Below are 27285 nucleotides of genomic sequence, written 5' to 3'. Positions count from 1 at the left end.
GTGAAGCGCTATGTACATTTATGGCACTATATAAATATAGACATACAATACAATACTCGCTAGAAACCAGCTACGATCTTGGACAACAATTAAAGGGTTAATCTTACATTGAACTAATTCCAGTAATCTGTGTAATGGGTCACATCTGTGTAATTGATACCATCTTGACCCATAGCTGACACCTATTTGTAATAATATTTTTAGTTAGACTTGAGAGCGGTCTGATTTCCTCTGGCCGCTCCCTTTGTGTGATGTCACTGTGGGTTCAGCAGTAGAGATGGGCACATTTTTCACCGACACTGGAATTCACTGCGAATATGGCGTTTCTTTGCAGCCACGGATACTTGCGGCTTGGATTTAAAAAGTGACATTCTCCTACTGTACCTTCGTTCCAAGTGTATGCAACACCACCGACCACATTGGATTCATTTGCGAATGTGGTGATATGCGATTCGCCCAGACGTTAAATAGACCGTGTGTAGCCATGCAACCCCCTAGACTACTAATTTCTCTGCCTAACACGTGTCCTGGTATCAGCGCAGGCAGTTAGGGTTAAATCTGCCATACTGTAAGTACAGTAAGCAGTTCCCTTGAGTGACCGGGGTGGGGGGGCGTGTCTTATGGCCTGGGTACTGCCCATACAGGGCTGAGACCTGGAGCCCTTCCCCTGGTAACAAAAAGGAGCTGCCGTTCCAAATTTTGTGTGTGTGGAACCTTCCTTCCCCTCCCTCAGGGGAGTGGCATCATCTACCCCATGCTCCACAGGGAGTGTGGGAGATAGGGATAGACCTTTGGGGCCTCAAGCCCTGGGGGTTGAGTCCAGGGACCAAGAGAGAACAGAAAGCTGTGAGGTGACACTCCACTAGGTTATGTAGGGTCCAGTGGGGGATAATCTCTCTTGTTGTCAGAGAGGAGAGTGTACAGATGTATGCTGTATATGTTGGTATGCCGTTGCTGTACCCTAAAGAATAAAGAACCAGTTACTGTTTTATACCCCTGCCTAAGGCTGCAGTTCTTCAAGGAGAGGGTGAGTGTTTTCCACGGGGGACTGGTAGCACCAACAGCAGGTAACAGCAGTGAATTTCTCTTAGAGTGGAGGAACAAGGGTTACACGTGAAATATGGAATTTTCTGAGGAGGAAGAGAGGTAACTCTAATCCCTCTCCCTCTCCCCCTCTTCACCTCTCCCTTGGCCCCCATATCTCAGGGTCTTGGACTTCTGGGTGAATTAAAATCAAACGTCTGCACATTCACAGGCCTATGCGCATTCACGGGCCTATGCGCATTCACAGACAGATGTTAGGACATTCCCAGAAAGGAGGGGGGTGAAGTGAAAACAGGGTTGCCACCACTCCGGGTTTCACTCGGAGACTACGCGTTTTGGCCTCGCATCTCCGGGCTACGGGTTTACATAGTAAACCTCCGGGTGGCGGTAATCCTGGGTGGGCGGCGGGCGGCGTCCCCCAGACATGCTCCGGCATCTTCATCCTGCAACTCTTCTCAATATGGCCACGTGGCGTCAAATGTCACCGCGTTGCCATGCCAACAGAAACGCTACATGACGTATCCGCATCACGTGATGCCCGTTGACATGCCAATGGGACGCTACGTGTTGTCATGACGTAACGTGGTGCCTCACATTACGCCTATGCACCGTAAGGCGTCCCGTTGGTATGGCAAGTTGATTCCATGTGATGTCACGCAGTGTCCCGTTGTCATGACAATGCGGTGCAATGTGCCGCGGCATGGCCATAGTGAGAAGAGTTGCAGATGCTGAGAGACGCCGTTGACGGTAAGCACGGCATTTTAAAAAAAAACTCCCCGGATTGGCCTTCAGTAGAAGAGGGCAACCCTGAGTGAAAACGACAGCGGTTTGAGGGTCATCCACCCAAATTTTTGGACGGTCAAAAACGACTCCAAAGTAGAGCCACGAATAGAATGTTATGAAAAAAACAGTAAAACATTTGCGACTCGAATTTTGAGACACATTTGCACATCTCTATTGTGGAAGGTTGGGGTGGGGGGGGGGCAATTGTCCGACCCTCAGTTCCAATGTGAGTTTTGCACCTTAATCCAGCATTGCACTTAAGTAACAGTTAATGCCAGTTTGGGGTACGAAACCCCACCACATTGGAAGTTAGCAAATCTCCTCTATAGAACCATTTTCTGCTTGTAGCTGTGTCAAATGTCAGAAAGATTTTGCTATATTTCATGCAGATTCTTAGGCCAGCAAGTTTACACCCAACTGAATTTTTTAGGCTATTAAAAAGTTTGGGGGAAAATGTGCACAATGACACAGAATGTATGTTGATCCAGGGAGAAATCTGATTGCCATTACTGGAGTCAGGAAGGAATATATTTTTCTTCCTATAAAATATCATTAGATTATGTTTCACTGGGGTTTTTTGTTTGCCTTCCTCTGGATCAATACACTGTAAATATAGATATAGGATGATTATCTGTCCAAATTTAAGATAGGTTGAACTCAATAGACATGTCTTTTTGTCAACCTCATCTACTGTGTAACTATGTTTGCATTATAATGTGTATCACGTAACTAACTGCTCCCTAACTCCTGCCGCTGACACTCCCTATATTGCAAATTTATGTACACAGAGTCAAATGAGGCCAAATAAAATGATGCAGGGAAGACAGATAAAAAAGCAATTAAGCTTTGTGTGTTAATTGTGCTCCAAAATGACATTGATGCATCACCTCACCACCTTCTTTACAATAAACTCAAACCTAAAACTGCAGGTCTAAAATAATTCTCATGCCCCCCCACCCCCGCTGTTGGTGTCAGGCAACAAAGGAGTGTAGGGTACAGGTCAAGAAATGGATAAGGAGGATCTCCTGCAGCATGACTCCTATTCTGGAGGCTAGGGTCATGTGTAAGATGATTAGCCCAGATAGTTTCAACTCGGCCCTCTTTTCAAAGCACAAGTCCTGTATCTTTTCTTCACTTTATTTGGGGAAAGCAGCATAAAAGACAGGCACTTGTGAAGAGATGTTGGTGTTTAGATAATGTCTCTCTGTGGGTGCTTTATAGTTAAGGACAGGTGAAAAGGGTAATCCTGCCACTAGAGCAGTTACAGAGCGTAGTCACTCAGCCAGTGATGATGGTGGAAAAGGAAGTCCCAATGTATTCTTGGTAGCAAGATAGCCTGGGGACAGACCATCTGTGGGCAGAGCAGAGGGGGAGAAAGCAGACTAGCCCATTAGGGAGAAAGGCTGGGGTTGCTATAGCAACTCACTGAAATATCTAAGGAAACCACAACATGTAGCAATAATGTTGCATTTCTGATACAGCAAGCTGCTGGGACAGGGGAAATAACACTGTGTCTATCACAGGGGCACTGTGTGTGTGCACAGAGCAAAACACATGCAGCTGGAAATGAGAAACTGAGAGGCAGAACTGCAAGAAAGGGGGGGGGGGGTGGAACAGAAATGTAGATTTCTTGTTCCATGACAACTCCAGAAGACTGTTCACGGTCCCAAGGTTCAACAAAGAATCCGGCCGTTCCTCCTTCTGTTACCGTTCACCTCACGTCTGGGACAATCTACCGGAGAGACTCAATGCGGCCACCAGTCTAAGTTCTTTCAACACTTCAGCTGTCTCACATGCTAATCTTGTTTGTAATTGTTACATAGAACCATAATCATTCAATATCTCTAACTGTCCATGCAATGTCTGTAAATTGAGTGTATAAACTCTGTTCATTTAATGTAACCATGTATTTGTCATCATACAGTAACTCTGTGCCCAGGACATACTTGAAAAACGAGAGGTAACGCTCAATGTATTACTTCCTGGTAAAACATTTGTATAAATAAATAAAAATGTATCAGAATCCTGGAAAAAAACAAACAGTCAGGCACACGACATACATATACTGTATATCTTTGTGGCAATGTATTGTACGCTCTGCTGGTAGTGAACGGGTTAACATAGCACCCCACGCTGCTTGTGTTTTTTGTATGTGTTTATTATTCTTGAGTTATTCTAGGGGGGGGAGGGGGTTTCCAGAGCAGGATCCCCTGGGAAACTCCCAAAGTTTTGGCCCATCGTAAGGCATCCCTGAGATTTGTAAACATGGCTACCTGGCTGGCAATGAACTAAAACCAGCAAATGACTTAAAAAGAAGGGAAAAAAAAGATCTAACAAAAAAGCAGATTCTATGATTCTATCAAAATAAAGAAGTAGCAATGTGCTTTTACCCCAATAATGTTTTGCAGACTGTCTCGGGCAACACGGGGTAAAAAGATTATGCAGTGTTATGGATAAGCTTTCCATGACCTGCCTGCCACAGAGTTCATTGACCGACAATGACTGGTTGTAATCAGGAATAGAAGGAGACCCGCAGCAGGGCAGCTACTGTGTGTGTGTGTTTGTCATGCCTGCTACAGGCATGTGACCTGCTTAGAGCTCAGAGCAGAGAAACCACAGGGTTTAACCAAGAGCAAAACCACCAGGGGAAAACACACCATCGCACACAGGCTGCTCAAAATAATCAGACAACATTTACCTCTGGAACATACATTATTTCAGATTGTAAGCACTTAGGGGCAGGGATTCCTTCTCATCATTTTTCCTTTTCCAATTCACTTTGTCCCTAATCAGACCTGTGGAACTATTAGCTTCTTATAGAGTCTCACTGATGCCAGTAAAATGTCATTTTTGTGTTCCAATTTCCAAAGTCTCCCTAATTTTGGTCCTTGCTCTATATAGCGCTGCTTAGGTGACTGTGATATAGAACAGAACTATAACATATATATATATATATATATATATATATATATATATATATATATATATACACACACATATTTTGTTTTCATTTTGTGGATAAATATGTAGAGGATTATAACAGGGAATTAGTGCTCCTATTGGACAAAGCTTTATTTATGGATCAAATGAGCAGGAAGGGTTTAGTGAGCACAGACCTTCAAGGGCATCTAAATCCGCTCTGTGAACGGGCTCTGCAGAAGTCACGCAGAAAGGGTCAAAATGTCTCGCACTCACAAAAAGGAACATTACTGAATTGTAGGACAGCACAGAGTACTGCGCCTTCTCCTAACCTCTATCACAAACCCTCCCCGCTTCTACCATGTTGACTTTACGGAAGTGTCCAGCGACCTTTTACACCACAAATTGATCTTTATCGTCACCAACGGAATCATCCAGCCTGGTTTTATATTTTCCTTATCAGCTTCCTTTCTCTAAGGCTGCGTCCGTGGAAGGACAGGCAGCGCTCAGCCGTGCGGACGCTCCGCGCTTAGCCCCGGCATCCTCAATGAGGATGTCTTGAGAGGGGGCTCACGCGAGCGTCCGCAGGCGTGCTGAGGAGTTGGATTTTTCAGCCGACAGCCAAAGCTGTTTTTCAGCGCGCTGTCGGCTGAAAACCTCCAATCACAGCACAGCAGCATCAACGTCACAGCGCCGTGACGTCGGCGCTGTGACATTGACGTCGGTGCGTCGCAGGCTATTGGCCTAGCAACGTCACTGCCCGGCCTCCCCCCGCCTCCCGATCGCGCAGCGTCAGCGCTGTTCAGCACTGCTCCCCCCGCTATGGACGCAGCCTTAGGAAAAATGCCTGGAGTTCTGCAGAGAACGAGAGATGATGAATCAGGACTCTGGAAGGGCAGATGAGAGCCCATAGCAGAGGTCCCATTAGGGATGTTTAGAGCAGGGGTGATCAACTCCAGTCGTTAAGATCCCCCAACAGGTCATGTTTTCAGAATATCCCTGCTTCAGCACAGGTGGCTCAATTAGTGGCTCAGTCTTTGACTACACCACCTGAGCTGAAGCAGGGATACCCTGAAACCTGGTTTAGAGGATAATAACGAAACAGCACAACTACAGTACAGCTACAGTACACTTTGTGCAAGGTTCAAACAATGATATCTGGGGAATACTTCCTTGGATACAAACAAACATATCCTGAAGCACTCTTGGGGGGGGGGAAGGAGAATGTACGTTCACAAATAAATATTTATATGATGCACAACATTTCAGAATGAACCTTCGTCATGTGCTGTTTTCTGTACCTGATGAAGGTTCCACTTGAAACCTTGTGCATCTTTGTATACATCACTCTGCATCAAATACATATGTATTGGCGAGCCTACCATTTCCTTTACATCTTTCTGAGTGCTACAGGTTGTAGTTGTTTGTATGTAATAGTTTGGGTTCCCTGATGACCTCTTTAACTGTTTTTAGCACATAGGGGTTTTTTTTCAGTATCAGAATGTCCACCCTCTTTCCGCATACTTCCTCGGATTAAAGTGCCATGTTTAAAGAGGCAACAGCAGCTGCCGTTTTCTTCTCTCGTTATTTTTCTTTAAGGCTGCGCTTATAGTGTCGGCGACGTCGCGGCAAAATAAATGCATTGCCGCCGTCACGTGCCCTTATAGTAAGAGCGACGCGATGGAGCGACGGATTGGTCGTGATCGCTTGAAGTCATCTCTATTTGATTTTCCAGCGACCGTCACGTCTCCGTCGCCGGCACTATAAGCGTAGCCTAAGAGTCTCAGAGCTTAGTAAGGCTGCGCTTATAGTGCCGGCGACGCGACTGTCAGGCAGCTGTTGCTGGAAAATCAAATAGAGATGACTTCCAGCAATCGCGAACCAATCCGTCGCTCCGTCGCGTCGCGCTTACTATAAGCGCACGCGACGGCGGCAATGCATTTGTTTTACCGTGACGTCGCGTCGCTGGCACTATAAGCGCAGCCTTAGGCTAATGGTCCACGGTGTGTAAACCACAAAGGGAACCACAGAGGATCAGTGTTTCTGCCAAAGGAACGTGATCAGGATGAAGGTAAAGGTGTTCTGTGCTAAAAAAAAAATAGATGTGTACTCTTGTATAGAACAAAAAACAAATCAGATGTTTAGCAGTAAAACGTCGCTGAAGTTTATAAGGTCTTTTAATGCTAAACATAAGTGACACAAACGCCCAAGGAGTGTAATTCCCCCCAAACCAGTGAGCCTGGACATGTCTGAGCTTGCAGCTGTTTTGGAGCAGGAATTTCTTGTGGTGCGAAATGTATCACAGTTTACACTGCAAGTGCTTGACAACAATAAATGACTTCTGTTTGTTTATACAAACTACTGTCATTTCTTTATTGCCGTGCAATCTGACAGACATCAACACACTTTGGCACCGTGCAGTGACAGATATGAGTCACGAAAAGAGGATCATTAAAAGTGCAGTGTAAGGCCCGTATATAGTGGGCGCGCGGGCGGCAGTTATAGTGGGCTGTGGTTAGCCAGCCAATGTATACTAGGGCCACACACGCACGACAGTGAGCGTGGAGCCGGGCGATAGCGGGGAAGACTGTGAAAAGTACGTTTTCGCGCCGCTACAGCTCAGTGTATGTATGTGTATATGTGTGTATGTGTGTGTGTAATATGTCAATAAATAATTTCTTCTCACAGCATGTCTTTTTTTTAAATTTTAACACACACACACACAGCTTCCCCAGTGACACACAAACACACACAGTACCTTACAAGCCTGTCGCTCACAGCAGCATGGACCATTCACACGAAAAGTGTGCGTCACGTGCACGAGCGTTCACACAGGAACACGCACGCGTGCCCACTATATTACTGGCCTAGGGCTGCGGCCAGAGTGCGCGTGATGGCGGTCGCGACGCGGGCAAAATACAGTCACTCTATCAGGCTGGCCATAGGGCGCACGACGCGCAAGCAAAGGAAGCGCGACAGGATTTTGAAGAGAGAAAAAAAATGGATTTTTCGCGCGACGGCCGCGTCACGTGAGTGTTCGAGCCAATGAGGGCGAAGCAGACTGGTGACATCACGGCCACGCCTCCCCATCAGAGTCCACGTATCGCTCGGGCGACAGGCACCCGCGAGTCATTGCGCGTGCATACACTATGTCCAATGCCTAGTAGACAACCAGTAATATGTTTATGGTGTTAAATCTTGTCTTCAAAATGTGGCCACTTATAGGTACACATCATTTAAAGTGATGTTATTGTAACTTCAATAAGAGTATCCGTGCAGTAGTGTCTTGATCGATGCTGTCTCAGTTTAACGAATAACCACCAAAGTGCCTGTCCCCTTTCTTCTTATAGGTCCAGAACAGTCAGATGTTTGCTTAGGCATCTGTTGAATTAAACCAAAATAACCCTTTCTCTGCCAGAGGAACCTAACGTGTTTCAGATCCCACTTGGCATCAAACATTGTTTACCGCATTTTTTTATTGCCTTTACGATGTGCAGTGAACATCACAAGATTCTTCCAGTAAAATGAACATGATGTTAATAATCCTGGCTGAGAATTACCCACCGAGTTTAAAAAACATGCAATCCCACAAAGTGAGTCAGTTGAATTTCTTTGGGGCCTGTGACCGGGGGGAGTGTGCACCATGTAACTCCTCCCCAAACACTCTTACTGAGTTGGGCAGACAGGGCAAAATCGGAGCAAAGTACGTAGGGGCAGGATGAAAATGTCCTGGTTTTGTGCCCAAATTGTCTTGTTTCACAGAACCCTAAATCCCATTTTTTATTTAAAAAATGAGTTAAAGTGTGGATTTGTATATACAAAGTAGCAGTGCTCTTTACCACTATGTACCCTCACAGATTGATCACCCATTACACATATTACACGCACCAAGCACTTCCAATATAATGACCCACATTTTAGCAGAAACTATACACATAAGGGAGATAAGGAGTGTTTGCTTATTAAGGTATATAATCCGGGGAAGTCTGATATAAAGGCTGTTTTACCGGCCATGTCTTCTCCTGCCTAACCTGTGTAAATATAAGACCTATAGTGCACATCTGTTCACTTAAATGCTAGTTAATGATTCAATGAGATCACACTATTCAAATATATGGGGTTTGTGATGGAAGATCAATAAGATACACTGTATCTGCACTATCAAAAATTAATTAAATGATGGTATCGGGTTACTATCTATAACCTAGAGACATATAAATGTGTTTTTTCATTAGTGTATTTTAATTTCCAACTTTTCTTTTAAAAATGATGCACATTTGTAAATAATATGGTGAGAAACAATTCTATAGAGTTTTGAGCCCAAATGCTTTTCTGGCAAATAGATGTTTTTGGTTGATTTCTGTCAATTTCATTAAATTCTTGGTTCTATCCAATGCAATTATCTCCATAGAATACATATTAAAGCAGAAATTCACGCCACATTTTGGTCATATTTTCTTTGACAATTTAAATCTGATGGGTCTTCCAGTACTGTGAAATTTTATATTCAGCATCCAGGATGGAGCACAATTCTTCTCTGTGAAAAACAAGATAGTCATCCAAACTCCAGTTGGCCAATAGAAAAGAGCTGGGACATAATGTCTATTAGCTTGTTCTTTTGTTCACTATCTGGTGTGTAATATCAGCAGATACCTGTCATTATAGATAGCACAGTGCAGCTCCAGAGAATGTTGCTTTAACCCTGTCAGTGACCTGTAGAAATACAGCGTATGCCATGAAGGGTGCACACTGGAGGTACTCATGTACGTTGTACATCCTGGGTAATTTGCCAATTTTCTAGGGGGCGTTCGCAATCACCGAAAATGAAACAGCTTCCTTTGAGCATAACAATAGTTTTTCTTGTATAGCGTTGCCAGTGTACACAGCACTATACAAAGAATTTTTTGCAGGCGCAAGTGCTTGCCCTTTAGAGCTGACAATCTATGCGTTTGGTGCCTCAGGGAGATAAAGTGACTTCCCCAAGGTCACAAGGAGCTGACAGCAGGAATTGAACCAGGTTCCCCTGCTTCATACCCAGTGTCATTGTCAGTGTCTTTACTCACTGAGCCACTCCTCCAGCCCCTTAGGCTAAGACCCCGCTCCCTCAGTCAGCGCGCCCGCACTGCAGACAGGCGGGGCGCTGACAGACACAGACCGCGATATGCGGTCTGTAGGGAGCGGGAGCGGGAGGTGGGCGGGAGTGGGAGGCTTGAGCGGAGGGACCCGCTACTCCCCCCCCCCTCCCTCCACGGGCTCGGGCTGGAGCTGCTGATTGAAGGTAATCAAAAGCAACACACACACACACGCAGGCACTTATACACACACACGCAGGCACTCACACTCACACACACACACACACACACACACAGAGGCAGGCACTCACGCACTCAGACACACACATACACAAACACAGACAGGCACTCACGCTGCTTTCCCTCCACACTCCTCCCCGCTCCCCGAAGCCTCTCCTCCTCCCGAAGCCTCCCCTCCTCATTGGCTCACAGCCACACCACATGACGCGTCGACGCTAGGGATGACAATTCTCTGGAATCCCCTAGCGGCTGACGCGTCACAGCGTGTAGTGAGCTGTGCAGCCAGGGGGGACGGGACCAGCTCGGGAGGATTCCCCTGCTGGTGGGGAACTCTCTTGTGGCCGCCCGCGCCGCCGGGCGCAGTGGGTCCCAGCCCTTAGAGCAGCTGAAGCGAAGCAGAATCGATTGTGTGAGCTTATAGGAGAGTCATGGTTGACTAAGAAGCAGCAATACAGCTTCATTGCATTTTGAGTTTGGATACTATACCATATTGTAGTGGTTTCCAACTTTTTTTTGGTTAAGGAACCCTATGTGAAATTCTGAGGAACCCCAACCCTCTCTAATAGTGCGTCTGAGATCAGATGCATTGTAAGGAGCTCCAACCCTCCCTAATAGCGTGTCTGAGATCAGATGCATTGTAAGGAACCCCAACCCTCTCTAATAGCGTGTCTGAGATCAGATGCATTGTAAGGACCCCAACCCTCTCTAATAGAGCGTCTGAGATCAGATGCATTGTACATTCCTCTGTATTTGGTACAATTTTCAAATTACCTGAAAATTACAGGGAACCCTTTAGGGATGCCCAGAGAACCCAAGGGCTCCTAGCAACCCCGGTTGAAAAACCACTGCCTTACTGATTCTCTTTGCAACAAGCTACCCAGAATTCCAGCATGTCAGGGATCACTCTCACATAGCAATAATTACACAAATAAATGACCAACATAATCAATGCAACTGGCTTCTTAAAAACAAACAAAACAAAAAATCACAGTTAAAGTGACATTTATGTGTCCTGTGAAAATGAATAGCTTTTTATTTATAACAGGGTGTTTAAAAAATGATTATTTTGAAAGAAGTCATGCACTTTTAACTCCTTGGTCAATGATGTCACTACATTAAAAAAAAACTTTCTACACAGATCAAAGGAAAAAGAAGTTAGAAAATAAATTCTTTGTAAAAACCTCCAAAAGAATCTAGTTAAAATTGAAACACTCCCTCGAATACAACTTTACTATAAAAATATATATATATATATTTAAAAATTGTCATACTTGTCAAGTAAATGTAACCAATACAACTTTGGTTCAACAGAGGTTGGCCTCTTTAACCATGTCAATGCAGGAATATATATCTAAAATAAAATAAAAATAGGACAAAGATTTGGGAATGTCCCCTTCTAAGACTTGGGTTGTCATAGTAACGATGATTTGTTTACATCGGTGTGACTTTACCGTTCTTCTGAAACATGTTACTGCGATCAATGACGGATGGAAGCCTTCAGCCAGCATGTCATTCAGGTTATAATTAGCCACCATCTGTTAGGTGTCATGTGCAAAGCGTCTCCACGTGGCATCACCAGCTTAAAAAAAAAAAACCCTCTCTGTACTGGATTTCTCCATCTCAGAAAAGGTTACCTGGAGACCACGGCTTCCATGCTAACGTCCACCAACACCGTCACTGAAAGGTGCATCTACAACCACTGGTCAATGTGTGATGCGGCTATGAGCTACGCTTGTTTTTACACACTTATCTTTACACTTTCGGTTTTTAAGTAAAAGGAAATTGTGCTTTGGAAATGTTCTCTTTCTTTCTGCTTCAACAACAGCAATGTCATTTAAATCTTTTTTTAAATAAAAGGTGCATGTCATTACCCAGAATCCCTGGCTACAGTAGAAGCTCTGTATGCTGAGTGATACTGGCGAAGAGCAGGATTGCAGACGTGTCTGAGACATCTGAAAGTGCTCACAAGTGAGGTTTTTATTTGCTGTAAAAGAAGGTCCAAACCTTCTGAACTACACTAGGGCCAGGGACCTCCTCACCAACCTTCTCCTGGCATTAGCCAAGCTGGCTATATATAAGTCCAGGAAGCAGCATTTGGCTGGGGAGGTATCCCTTACCTGCCAGGCTCTGTGCCGGGTGCTGGTGCAACTCCCGTATCCGAGCAGAGTTCAACGACGCTGTGGCCACTGGGTAGGTGCACCACCCTGAGGAAGGTCCCGTTTGGGGACCGAAATGTTGGAATTTTATGCCCTGTCACTAATACATGCTTTTACCTGCTTAAGACTGAGTGCTGTCTCCTGGTTTCGTGCAACAACACGGTATCGTTAGTTTATACATACTTTATGGGACATGCACCTGCCTATACATTTATGCTAGTGGAGTGCCGGCTGTCTATATTTATTATATATATATATATATATATATATATATATAGCATTACCATTAACTCTGATTTAAGGCTTATGCTGAGCAACGTAGATATATTCAGCATATCTAATTCTGAATTCTGATTCAGCGTTCACTTTAGGGGGTTAGGAAAGAGTACTTGGCTCAATTCACAGTTTATCATCCCAAATTTGCCTTTGTCTGGATCAACATAACCTAGCAAACAGAACACTGCAAGAGTGAACTTCACCGACCCAGTCAAACATACTGTACTATGTAACCAGTTAGGCAGTTAGGTATTTATCACTGTCTGACACGCACGAGACAAAATCATTATGCAGTATTGTTTAACACACTTATTGAATGAAACCAACACCAGAGGATTAACAACTGTGCCCTGCAGCCCTGGCATATCTCAACACCACCACCACGGTGTAGACAGAAAGTCAATAACGCAACACAGAGATGGCGGAGAACAACAAAGTGCCTATGTGAAGACGCCATGCTAGGATTGGCAACAAAATGAAAACACTGACTCATACAACACATTTTTGCTATATTTAGCATTTGTTTTAGAATTTAAGGCAGTAGTTCTCCGTATACCCACACTTCTTATTTTTTTATTGCCTGGGTGGGAAACAGGGTTGCCACCTTCTACTGAAGGATAACATTTTTATCTCTTACCGGCGGTACCTGCCGGCGTCCCCCGGGCATCCTCCGTATATCCTTCTGGCATCTCCCCCTACAACTCCCGTCAACATGGCGGTGCGGCGTCACATGATGCCGCGTTGCCATGACAACGGGACGCTACGCGATGTCACGACGTTACGCGGTATCAAGTTGCCATCATGTGACGCCGTGTTGTCATGGCAACATGACGCTGCGTAACGTCATGTAGAGTCCCATTGTCATGGCAACGGGTGTTGCGTAGCGTTATGTTGTCATGGCAACACAGCGCCATTTGACGCCGCGCAGCTATGTTGACAGGTGTTGCAGGGGGGAGATGCAGGATGAGGCCGGAGGATTCCAGGAGAAGCCGCCACACACCGCAGCTGCCCGGAGATTAACAAGGTAAACCCGTAGCCCGGAGATTCGTGGCCAAAACCCGCAGCCTCCGGGTCAAACCCGGAGTGGTGGCAACCCTGGTGGGAAGCAGGGGGTCTCTGAGGCTGAACCGTGCTATTTTCAGTTCGGCGGACACCCAATTCCAGAGATACTTATTGCAGGAGGTAGCGCCGGTATTATCCCCTAAGGGGGAAACAAGATGGTAGTTTAAATCTTCCAAGTCACGCGAGCCAATAGCAGGCCCTCCATACTGTGCCTATTTAGCAGGTACTGTGTCTGATTTTTTTTATTTACTGTAACTTCTTAAACCCCCTGTACCTACTTATTGTACCCATTTCTGGCTCTTTGTAAGAGCTGAAGAGAGCTTCACTGCCTTTCTCTCATTGGTTGAAACTCTGAGCCTTCAGCTAATTACAGCAGCTTGAACAGTGATGACCAATTTGATCAATGAAAATTGTGTTATAGAAAAGTTATCACCACTTCTATTTTTTGTATAAATAAGTATAGACAAATACATCTGGAAACACTAGTGTTTTATCAGTAAAATATTATTTGCCTACAATAAACTGCATGTTCTATTCTTTAGGACATGATTAGTTATATATATAGATTTATATATACTGTATTTCCATACACATAGTTTTCACATTTACCTGCACATTTATATATATATATATATATATATATATATATATATATATATATATACATGTAGAGGTATCAGTACCATGTTAGCCGAGCTTCAATAATCAAAAAATAAATAGATGATACCGTTCTGTTCGTTAGCCACAGAACGGTATCATCTATTTATTTTTTGATTATATATATATATATATATATATATATATATATATATATATATATATAAATTATTTTCACATTTGTTCTATTTTGAGTTGATGACGTAATAAGAATCATGTTCTCCTCGGATTATTCACTTTGTATTATGTTACTGCATTGTGGTCATCTGTTTTCAATGTGACATGGACTTGTGGGCTCCGACTAATTTGTTAAGTTAATTACTGAATGCGAGTACAAATAGGAGAGCCATTCCTAATGACGAAAACCCCTGATGAAGCACGTTGTAAGTGCGAAACGGGTTGAGGTTTCGTCATAGCCTGACACTTTCTAGCCTCCACCTTCCTAGTGCTGCGAGTCATTGGTCCGGGGACCCAGTGCTCAGGCCCTTGCTGTATAACACCTACGGACATTTCTATACTCTCACTGGGAGCCCGTGGAGCCTATTCTTTTCAGTTTTAATTGTAAGTTGATGCTATACGTTTTGTGTGTTTTGAATACATTGTTTGCCATTCACTTCTGGTGCACTGTGTCGTCCTGTTGCATGTGTTATGGGGCCTTCATAGGATATGCCCACTGGCTTCTAAGTTCCTGTATCCCACAATGACAGAGGAACTAAAGTGCACCTATTTTAAGGTGGCAAATGTCGGAGGGTCTGCAACTACCCCGCGCTACGTTGCCAGTATGACTGAGCCACTAATTGAGCCACCTGTGCTGAAGCAGGGCTATCCTGAAAACCTGATCTGTTGGTGGCGCTTGAGGACTAGAGTTGGCCACCCCTGGAATACAACGTTACAAAACAACAGCTCAGCTCAGGCAACGTTTCCTAGCAAAAGAAAGCTGCAATGTTATCAAGCGTTTCCTGCACGCAACTGCACAGCCAACGCCATCGTTTCTTCGTGAAGCAACACAATTTTGCGCAAGGATTGTGACATCAATGCATGCTATTAATTGAGGCTGCCGCTTTCTCAGAAGTTGTGAAAACAGAACTTTTGTAATAAAACGTGTACGAAGAAGGAACTAAGAAAGTCAGACAGGTTCAGCGAAACAAATTCACACGCCTGTCAAAATACTTATACAACACGTGTCTAATTTGTATCTATTAAACAATTAGCTCACATTGGTTTAAGTGTGACTGACCTTTTTAGGAGAGCATTAGGCTGCGTCCACGCTGCCGGTGAGCGCGCTTGGCGCGCTCACTTCAGTTAAAATCAATATGTACGGCCACGCTCACACGGCTCGCATGCGCGCTCATGAGTGTGCACGTACGCTCTCCCAAGTTAGGTGCTTGGGGAGACAGAGCAAATAGATTTTCGAGCGCGCTGAATTGTCTAATGACCCTTCAGCAACCAATTAGTGCCAGTCAATGCACACAGCACACAGACACACACACACAGCCACAAACACACACACTTACACACAGAAATAGCCCAGATCCAGCCAATGACACGCCCCCGGCCACGCCCCCCGCTTGCACTTGCAAAATGATGCAGGACAGCCTGCGGTCATGATTGGAGAGTTGGTGACATCACCGCTCTCAAGCATGATCCCTTATCCTGCAACACATTATTTAGGCTGAAGGAGTGGCTGTGAAGTCAAGTGAGTGACTGATAATAACGGCACTGAGTTTACAGCAGGGCAGCCGGGTTCAATTCCCAGCGTCAGCTCCTTGCGACCTTGGGCAAGTCACTTTATCTCCCTGTGCCTCAAGCCTAAGCTCTAAGGGGCAGGAACTTGTGCTGGCAAAAAAAAAAAAAAAAAAATATCTATGTACAGCACTGTGTACGCTGTCAGTGCCATACAGGGGAAAACCTACAGTATTATTATTATTTGCTTTGGTTTCAAAATGTACGAGACGTTTGGTCACTTTGCAAATTTCTGCTTTAAGGAGCATCATTTCAAAAGTCACAAAATAGACATGAAACTGAATGTGCTGCTTATATATTAAGTAAACCTAAGCGGGACCACACACTTTCTCAAATATCCCACAGCGTGTGATTTGAGAACAGAACTCCATAAAACAATATGATTTCCAGGTAATATTAAAAAAATAATAATAATATTACCCCAATGCCCAGTTCTGGTGTTCTCGAAACCCTTTCCAGACACCAAACCTTTTAACTATAACTCAAAGCAGCAGCCCGTGCAGGTCTTTTTGTGTTTGTTTTTTAATTTTCCAACACTTTTTATTCTTTAAACCTGATGCTAGTTCAGGAAATATGAGCATTTTAAATATTAATGTTAAACTGGAGCTCACCCCTAGACCTCATTGGAGTCTAATAGGTCATCTCAGAAACTAGAGATTATGACAATCATAATTTTATATACGAAAAAAAAAACATATACTCAGTGGGCATCAGTTATACTCATATAGGCTAGGAGGGGGGGATTGCTTAGTTAATTTACTGCTGCATTAATAGTCTGGAGTTTTTCTTTGTTTCAGTTTAACATGGACTGTAAATGGTGAATGATTGTCAATTGTGTCAATTGTATCTGCTCCATTCCAGGTAATCAGATAAAGTAATCCAATTTATAGAAGTAACTTCCATGTCTAAATGCGAATTAACAAAAGGTGTCAGTGATAAGGCAGAGATAAGGGTGGTAGAAAGCCCACCCCCTGCACTTCAGACTACAATGCTTACAAACATTGACCATTAAAAAATATGTATACATGCCTGAATTTGCTTAAATAAGGCACAGACCACCTAGTTTTAACCTGTGAAACCTATCACCACCAGGACTTCCAGATCCCTCCATGTTCCATGCTCACCTGGCCATTCCACCCAAATCCCAATAAAACACTGGCACCAGTTTGGATGTAAAAATGGCTCCGCATTTCTTAAATTAACACCATACAAACTGGCCAGCTAACATTTACATAATCAAACAGTTTAAACAACCATATCATGCCAGCCACTGACCACTAGGGCCAATGGGCACGTATTAGTGTAACATCCAAAGGTTAGCGCGAGCCTTGGCGCAAGGCTATCAGCATTGCTACAACCTTATTGTGCCCTTACTGGAGACCAGGTAAAACTCCCAACCAACTTCAGGTGGCAAGCAACATCCTGCCACAAGCCAACCCATTTTAACCCTAAATTGGGCTCTGCACCTCACCAAGAACCAACGCCCTCTCAATACCATCTTAAAGACCCACATTGAAAATATCCAACCCAATATCTGTCAGGTGGACTCCGTCCTTACTCAACAAATCCCTATTATCCCCTTCTCCTTGTGCCTGACAACAACACCCCCTACTTTCCTAAAACATTTGGAATAAGCCGCATTTACCTTTTTCCTACTGCGCTCAATCGCCATCCAGCGCCTAGCATTCCTCCAGGAATCATTTCCAACCATCGCTAAAATGGACCAACACCCGTGATAAATCGTATTTTCTGGTATTATTAAACTCCACCGTTTTTAACTGGGCCAAATAATTTGCCCTGCATGTTTTACCACAATAACCGTGCCTCTTGTTACCCTCCTTATCTCAATTACATCAGGGTTCAGATTAAACCACCCAAACTCACGCCATCTTACCCTGATCAGTCCTAGCCCCAGGTTCCTACCATGCCTTGCTGCCCGAAATCCACACCACTGGAGTTGGCATTTTTGCTTTATACGTAAATGAAACAAAACATTATCTAATCAGATTAGGACGCACATAACCCTTATAGCGCCTTGACTCCCAACGCTATATTTACCTCCCTCTGTCATGTCCAGCTGGGCAGGCTCCGTTGCAGCCCCAATACGAAAAGAATGCCAAAATTATTAGCGCACACACCCAAATTTGACAAACCCATCTAAAAAAACTCTATTAAATTTGTACATCGTTAATGGCAAATCATCCCTGTGTACCAACAATTTCCCTGCACCCACAGGCCTAACTTTCAAAAACAACTGCAACACTGCCAACGGGATACCCATGTCCCTTTACCATTAACATCCGTCTTCAACCTACGGATTAAAAACCTCACTTTTTCTTCTGAAACCCTCACGTCCCTCATTCGAATTCCCCCTAACTTCCTTTTGCTCGTGGATACCAATTCACTTAGCCTCATCGCTCCAAAGAACGCAAAGGTGAAAGCAGCCCCGGAACAAAGCCACGTCAAAATCTGAATAACAAACTTTCAACCACAATGAACACAATTGCCAATAAACCAAATGTCACCGGCCTTTGCATATCCTGACACACTGATCCTTTTTTCCATTCCTTCAACATTTTTCTGATAAAAAATTCCTTCATAAAGGAAAGGAAAAGAAGGGTGGGTAGCCACGTTGGTCCTTTCTTCCATGTAGTAACAAAGTATGGAGTGGGAATAGATGGTATGGTAATGTCCAATAAAAGGTATCATACAACCTTCTCCCTCTCCCTCCTTTGTTACTTCATAAATAAAATTATCCCCGCTAACTTCCTGTCTACCGCACAACCTGAATCCACTTTCTCACATAACTGACACAACTAGATTAACAAGACTCTTCAACGCTAAACCTTGCTGAGTTAAGGCCAACCAATCATCCCAAGCTTTCCTGTGCACTGCCTATGTACCTGGACCTAACAAATCCTTCCACAGGCTTACCATTTCTCTGAGACCAGGTTCTCCAAAAATTCCAGGCAGCACCCAAACCCAAATGCCTGTCTCCCAAACGCCAGCCTTTACTTCTTAAAACACTGCAATGCCGAAATGGCGAATGCCAAATGCATTCCTCCTCAATGAGAACATTCGTGTTTACGTATACGTTCGCTGTACCATTTACAGTGACACTCGTTGAAGGGCCGGCAAACACCAACCCTTTTTCCGGCTGACACTCCCTGACTAGAAGTGCCAGCTTCTCCTGGAAAGGGTGCTGCCTCTGCGTAGGTATCAACGTTAACCATAGATCTATTTCTTTTACATCCCATCTAACATTCTTTCTCTCTGACATTTTTTGCCGGAACTGTTCGTTGTATTTCCACAATGCAAAACCTCTGTACACTTTGTACGCACCCCAAATCATGTCCATATAGCAAAATAATTATGAATATTGCTGGGGATCCTTTTCCCCAATCACACTGCAAACTCTTACAACCACTTTACAAACATCCTTGGTAACTGTCTTTTCTTATCTGTTGCCTTCACCCTAAATGCTGCTCTCATCCATCCTATCCACTATTTCGCTATCCACCGGCACTAAGAATAAAATATTTGCAAACTCGCTCTTCCATATTTTTTCTTCACTTCAGGCAACAAATACATTCCCGGAGGGCTACACAAATATGGCTCCCTATGTGCCGTCTCCGCTATGCGGGAGCCCTCTTCCACCCTCACTGTGCTATGTGCCAGCACATTACCCAACCCTCCACTAAAGCTTTATCCCTTCCCTGAACAGCCCCCTCTAACCTCTTCTCATTTACACTATCTCTTCACACATTAATAGGACCATCCTCTTCCCTCCAGTCTTCTCTCCTGCTTCCAGCTTCAGCTCCTCTTTCTCTAGCTGATCTCCAGATAGGCCAGGTCTGTCTTCCATCGGCACCTCTTCTGCAAGCCCTCCAGGGCTTAACTCTGTCTTCTCCGCTGCTCCTGACCTCGTGGTGATTTTGGGGGCGTGCCGTCAGGATCCTGCGCGCCCGCTTCACATAACGCCGCCATGCTCCTCAGCTCAGATCTCATGGGGCTCCCTCTGAAGCCCGCCACGGCTCACCACTGCACACCCCACGCTCAATTGGGTCAGCCCGTTGAAGGCCTGCCACCCTCCTCCAGTGCCCTTGGCTCCTTTCTTCAGGTACCTCTGGCACTCCGCTCCTTCTCCCCTCATCTGAGCTGGTCCATGGGGGGCCTGATGTTCGCCTCCACTCCCTCCTTGCTCCATTCCGCTTACTATATCCCATCTTTTCTCCTTACTGATCTTCCCATCTACCAACTCATAACCCTCACTGATCAACCCATTCTTATACAAAGATGTAACCCTTAATACGTTGTAGGATGTTGTCACTGCAGTCATGGGCCCGTTCCATATATTCCATGGCCCTACTTTAGTTCAATTTGGTCCAATTTGAACCTCTAATGCCTATCAACATGTCTCAGATGCGGCCTTGCCCATTGCAGAATGCTATCCACCTCCTCTGCATTCATACAAGGCTGCCCATTGTTCTGCATTCTGATTCCACGGATTCCAAGCGGGAGAGGAAAAAGTGCCATTCATTGATTTTCCTAACTTCAGCCCGTTGCCATCATGATGTGCAAACAATACAGCAACGCTGACAATCATAAACTGCTTGCTAAGATAAAGAAAATGTACCACTTGTAAAGGACACTGGGCAAATCTTGGCATATTTGAACCATGAGGGTTCAACAGAGCTCCCTCCCCCCTGCCCCCTTCCTGTGAATTTACTCTAAATTGTATTCATTATGCAGGATTATCCTATAGATCTCCTCCCCTTTAACAAGTCCCATCCATTTCAAGAAAATGTCCTTCTGTGTAAACTGCCTACACTGGTGATAATAGCATCTCTTAAAGCAGCAGTCCAAGCTGCCGTTTTTTTAGTTATTCTTCCCTTTAGTATGTGCATCAATACAATCCACACAATGATAAGTAATTAGCTAAGTTGCCGATCAATCCGTTCTCCTGTGACCGATCGGCGAAGATTCGGCTTAGGGGTTTACTAAATGCCTGTCAGTGCAGCAGAAGAGAGCCCAAGATGCAAGGTTCTGTGTGGAAGATCATGTGACCAGGCAGGCACTAGATACAATTGGTGCACTGCTAGAAAGAGAGCAGGGCTCAAAAAGGTGTGTTCCAGAGTCTGTTTCGGAACAGGATGTGACTTTGTAAATGGTTGCTATAGAAATAAAAATGCTTGCAACATTATAATACATTAAAAATGTCTTTAAAAATTGGTTTTCTTTTTCAAAAAAAATGCTACAAGTTTCTCATAGTACAGAACTGATTTATTTTAAAAAACACACGTAGGATATTGCTTGAACTGCAGCTTTAAATCACCGTACAGTATCTGCCCTTTCACAAAGACATAATGACAGGTAGTTTTTACACTGCAACTGCTTCCATTACTGAATTGGATTTAGGCGTTAGGTTCCAGGTCACTTGTAGGCTGCAGGTTTTACATTTCCATTCGCAATGATTACAGTGCTGGTGAATTAGAAAATATATCTACCTGTATATATTTTCCAACAATGTACAGGCATAACCCAGTTTAAGGACACTCACTTTAAGTACACTCGTGAGTAAGGACATATCGCCCAATAGGCAAACGCCAGCTCACGCATGCGTCTGTCAGCACGACCTGAACAGCAATACCGGCTCCCTACCTGTACCGAAGCTGTGTGCAAGCGGGGAGACTACAGAGCCTGTTACAAATGTGTTATTTACATCAGTTCTGCACATATATGACGTTTGCAGTAAAGTACATGCATCAATAAGTGGGGGAAAAGCTAGCGCTTCACTTTAAGTTAACGCTTCACTTTAAGTACATTTTCGCTTTATATATCTGCTCTGGACCCATTGCGTTGCGTATGTTAAAGTGGGGTATGCCTGTAGTAAGAATAAAACATAAACTGGAAATAGAGGCACACCACTGGTCTTCTAAAAAGCATAGATTTATTGCACAAGGATCAGCGTGTCCATCCGTTTGCGAACCTTTGTTAAGACACCGAAATATTGATCCTTGACTTGTGCAATAAATCTATGATTTTTGGAAGAGCAGTGGAGCGCCTCTATTTCCAGTTTATGATCGCGGTGGTTCCGCCACCAGCGGCACTGTTGTTGCTGTGCAGCTGTGGCGTTCTTTAACCTGGTACCGTGAGTGCACCTTTACCTGGATTAGTAAGAATAGAACAGCAAGGAAATAAAGACGCTTTCAGGTTTCACCCCAAGAAAGAAGGATACATTTCTTGCAGCTTTGGAGGCAAATGAGTGTGGAAAGTTTATATAATACTGATCTTTAGATACCACATGAAAAGGATTTCTGACAGTCTGCAGGAAGTAGCCCTCTATTGACAGTGTAACCTATGACCCTTTTAAAGCCAAAGGGCTGCAGACCCTTAGGGCAGTGTAGGTTTAAGTGCCACATACCCACCCCATAACCTTGGGGGGGATTGATATGATTGGTAGCCTGCATCCTGAAGCATCTTCTTAAACCCTACGCAGAAGATGACAGAGCAATCTGGTTTGCATTAGCTTACTGTTCATTTGTCCTGCTACTATTTTTTTTTTTTTAAATACTTCCGAGTAAGTGAGTACTTCAGTATTAGGTGATACCTTTTTTAATTTGGACTAAAATTGGATATTATAGGACAGACATTCGAGAGCTCTCCTCTCTTGCTCAGGTCAGCCATACTGATTAACACAAAATTCCAGGAGTTTAACACAGGTGTAAAAAAAAGAAAAAGAAGAGAGCCATCTAAGGCAGATGATGCAGAGAAGGAATAAACAGACAGGACAATACATGGATGAAAGGGACAGACACAGTTGCAAGTGGACTAACACAGCTATTTATACTTAATTAAATCATTCTCATTTGCACCACATTAGGTAAGAATGTAGATTTTTTGCAGATTGTTATACCTTTTAATGGACTAGTGTCATTTAATTTAACAACACAGAAAGATATTATTACCACTGTCCTCAAACGTAGTTGTAGAAGCATTTCTTGAGACCTCCCAAATTTGTGACGGAACACCTGGTAGAGTATATTTGTGAGGTTTTGAAAACTTGTGTATACCAAATATCTGCAAAAGACTCTCATAGTGACCCAATAGAAGAGGTCACAAACCTTCACTTCTCCATAACCAACCCGTTACTAAAGTGCTGTTCTCCACAAGGGGGGCAGATACAAAAATAATAGATTGCATTTCTAAACGCCCTTGAATCTTTTATAATACAAGTTTTAATAGATTATTTGTGGGTCAGACGTTATAGTGGATGCCAAAGCAATGCATTGTAATTAGATTTCAGATGATTAAACTCAGCTACCCCAGGTGTGGAATTACAGCAATAAATGTTTGTTACCTTACATCACGAAGTGCAGAACCAGATACATTGAGTTTTTATGTTCCCACAGAACCCCTATATATTTGTAGCTATATACCATAGTAGAATTGTGCTATTCTATGTACCCATATACCATAGTAGAATTGTGCTATTCTATGTACCCATATACCATAGTATAACTGTGTATCTATCTATTTACCCACATATATATATATATATATATATATATATATATATATATATACACATATATATATACACTGTATATATGTATATATATATATATTCAATTTTTAACATTACAGCGTAACCCATTTTAGAATTCATAAATGAAAAATATGGGGTTTAATGGAAGCCTTGGAAATCACCCTCTCCATTCACATTGTTTCCCTTGAAGTTGAAAGCCATCACCTGTTATGCGAGATTCCAGGAAGAGAAGAGCGGGGGAAAAAGTTTGCCATTGTTTGTTATTTGTTATGGTTATTATCTTCATTACTCATGAAAGGAACACTGATACTGACATAAATGACAGAGACGAAACAATGACTAACCTGCCAAGCACAATTTTAACATCAGACAATATATTGAACCCTAAAAGCAGCTGTCCGATTATAACCCATCCACTAAAAGCAATTTGCATCTCAAATGCCTCCTTGTGAATATCTCCCAGATAATGTGCAAATCCCAACATGCCCTCAGGTGCAAAACAGTTAAAGAGTCTACAGCAGTAGAGTGAAGTCCACTAATTACTGGTATATAGTGAGCCCCCGAAACTCCTCCCAGCACCCTGCGGTGTCCTTCCATTGCAAAGCATCTTCCACAGTTCCAGCCAGTGTAGGGATTAATATCAAGAGATGGCCACCCTTGAAATGACAAAGGCTCAGATTCACTAAAGGGTGCTATGGTTTAGCACTCCTTAACTCCCAACAAATGAAAGGGAGTTAATGAGTGCGCAAATTTAGCACCCCTTAGTAAATCTAGGCCTAAGTAGTTTCTATGTCCACATCCCATTTAAGTTGATCAAGGAACTTGGTTGACATGCATTATGGTTTCTGTATATGCCATGCCATGGTTTTGTGGCGTTACATAAAGCATAGAGTAGGCACATGTATTACAATTCCTTTCACTTCCCATTTACTATTTTCATTCATTAGCTCATTGTTTTTTGTTAATTCAGGAGTTGATCTACCATCGGCTACTACAAGTATGCCCCATTGATTAATACTTTTTCTATTGATACCCACAAGTTTGCACCGGCTTCCGTCTGAAAAGGAGTTAAAATAGGTCATATTTCTGTGTGATTAGCAGATAGCAAACTGTTGGACTTAATTAACCCCTTAAGCGCCAACAATGCATTGGGGATGGGGGGGTCAAGCAATGACGACTTTTTATCAGAGGACCTCAGATATGTGACCTAAAGAAGTGGGACCTAGTGACACTGACAAATGTCACCCTGGGACACTTACATGTGCAAACCAAGCTGCCTGAAAGATGGTACCCTTACACTTTTATCAAGCTGCCTGAAAGATGGTACCTTGCACTTTTATCAAGCTGCCTGAAAGATGGTACCCTTGCACTTTTATCAAGCTGCCTGAAAGATGGTACCTTGCACTTTTATCAAGCTGCCTGAAAGATGGTACCCTTGCACTTTTATCAAGCTGCCTGAAAGATGGTACCCTTGCACTTTTATCAAGCTGCCTGAAAGATGGTACCCTTGCACTTTTATCAAGCTGCCTGAAAGATGGTACTTTTATCGAGCTGCCTGAAAGATGGTACCCTTGCACTTTTATCAAGCTGCCTGAAAGATGGTACCCTTGCACTTTTAGAAACAGACCCACAATAACCCAGCATCCTCAAGCACTTACCTGTTCTCCAACAGGGTCATGCCCACCACTTCCCTCACCCCAGGGTTGCTGGCCTTCTCCAGGCTGCAGTTCTGCAGGTTCCAAGTGGCCACCCTGAGCACGGGTTTCCCCTCCCTCACCCCTCCAAAGACCTCCACGGGCGGGCGGGTAGAGATGAGTTGGGTGGGACCCCCAGGTGGGAAGTCCAGGTCCTCACTTTGGAGGCTCAGGGAGGTAGGGCTGGGATGAGGCTTTGCCATAAAGTGCAACCCCCCATTGGTGTGGGTGGAAGGTGGGCGAGACCTCTGGACGAAGACCTGGTGCCTGACCTTGTCCAGGAGACATGGGCTGATGGAGACCACCCTGACCAAGTCCTCGATGCTCTTGAAGGGACCGTGCTGGCTGCGGTACTGGACTATGCCCTGTGCCATTTCATCGGTCAACCCTCTGAGGCTCATGAGCTGGCCAGCAGTGGCCGTGTTGATGTTGACCCTGGCTGAAGACAGGTGCTGCACATGGTCCATGTCCCTCCTCAAGGAGTTGGGGGAGTGCTGGGCTGAGCCACTTTTGCTGGTGACACAGATCTCAAACTTCACCTGTTCCAGCTTGGCAGCCCCGACCCCGCTGACCAGAGCAAGGTCCTCCACTTTCTTAAAGCCCCCGATGTACTCCCTGTACTCCACTATGTTCTGGGCCACCTGCCTGGTCACCCCGGGCAGGGTCATCAGCTCCTCCTCTGTGGCCGTGTTGATGTTCAGCCTCTCCTGGTTCACCAGGATGTTGCTGAAGTTGCAAGCTGCGCTGAACTTGCGGTTCTTCTGACACAGGTCCGAGGGGTCCTTGGGGATGGACCTGTGGCAGCCAAGATTACCTCCCATCCTGCACCCTCCACCGCCCCCCCCCCTCCAAAAAAAAAAAAACAGATCCGGCAACAACAAAAATAGCAATAATAATAATAATAATAATAATAATAAATCCTTAACTGCTGTCCTATTTGTTATGTAAGTGGAAAATTATACTAATGCAGAACGCCTGCAACAGATCCCAAATGCAGCTTTTTGTACGCACAGCATTGCACGCACCAGCCGAAAAGGGGACGGTGTAACAGGAAATGAATATAGAAATCCATGTGCAAAAAAAAAAAAATATATAATAATAATAATAATAACAACCACAAAAGCTAAATACTTTGCAGCCGTAGTCACAGTGTTTCAGCACTCGGAAATACAACGTGCAGTTGATATTGTTACCAGGAACGTGAGCTGATTGAGAAGGATCCTGGTGAACTGTGTCTTCTATTGTAAGTCCACGTCCTAGATAGGGTGGGAGCAGCTGCTAGGTCTGAAGGGGAGATGACCAGAGCTGCGTCCCCTGCAAGGCTTGCACCCTGCTGCTTACTACTCCTGTGTTGCTTCTCCTGAGCTGTTTCCTTTACTGACTCTCACGGCTACAGTATTACAAGCACAGGGCACACCTCCTGGTTCATAGCACCTCCCTCCCCTCTGCTGAAACTCGACAGCTCCCTCTCTCCCCTGCCCTCTCATTATTCTGCCTCTGTCATCTTTCCTCTTCTCCCTTACTAATATTTTATCTCCTTTCCTTTGACACATCCCCTCTATTTTTTATATATTTTTACTCACAGTCTCTTTCTAAATGGTATTCCTTTTCCCATGCAGTTTTCATCTTTTTCTCTCTTTTCTTCTTCTTCCCCCCCCAGTTGCGTTTTCTTCCCCATAGGAGCCTCAATATTCTCCCCCCAATAACCACCATAACACTAATCCTTTAGGGTCAATGACCATAGCTTTTATTACACATATACACATACAAGAGGTTCCCGGATCTCCACCACAAGGCTCCCTCCCATTGAGCCCATGGTCCACCTTATCATGGCTCGTCTGTGTCCGTACACCGGCGGTCCCGCTGACCTGATGCCCACACATCCCAGTAGTATGGTCAGATCTACCCTCGCTATACCACCAGGGCCCCCTTATGGGTCCACTCATCCTTGAACCCCCCACTTCTTAATAGTAAATGTCTCCAAACTGTGTTTCACCGCTATGACAAAATGATGACTATATAGGACCTCAATGGAAGGCTGGGCGGGAAAAGCAGCTTCCAATTCTGCAGATATTCTTGCTCTCCCCTCC

General features: G+C 44.2%; 1 protein-coding gene across 2 annotated transcripts in view; it reads right to left on the bottom strand.

The window, feature by feature from the left end:
• The window catches only part of EEPD1 (endonuclease/exonuclease/phosphatase family domain containing 1), a 137311-nt gene extending 110718 nt beyond the window's left edge, over positions 1-26593 (bottom strand). The window contains exon 1 of one of the 2 annotated variants that reach the window (XM_075586620.1): positions 25160-26593. In XM_075586620.1, the coding sequence (XP_075442735.1) occupies positions 25160-26016 (857 nt within the window). In that variant the 5' untranslated portion in view covers positions 26017-26593. The remainder of the gene's footprint in view (positions 1-25159) is intronic. The other variant, XM_075586619.1, reaches the window with a different exon arrangement.
• Between the last annotated feature and the right edge of the window lie 692 nt (positions 26594-27285).

The sequence above is a fragment of the Ascaphus truei genome, chromosome 2 (genome assembly GCF_040206685.1).
Source record: "Ascaphus truei isolate aAscTru1 chromosome 2, aAscTru1.hap1, whole genome shotgun sequence".
NCBI lineage: Eukaryota > Metazoa > Chordata > Amphibia > Anura > Ascaphidae > Ascaphus > Ascaphus truei.
The sequence above is the reverse complement of the archived record's forward strand: the minus strand, read 5'-3'. Positions and strand labels throughout refer to the sequence as shown.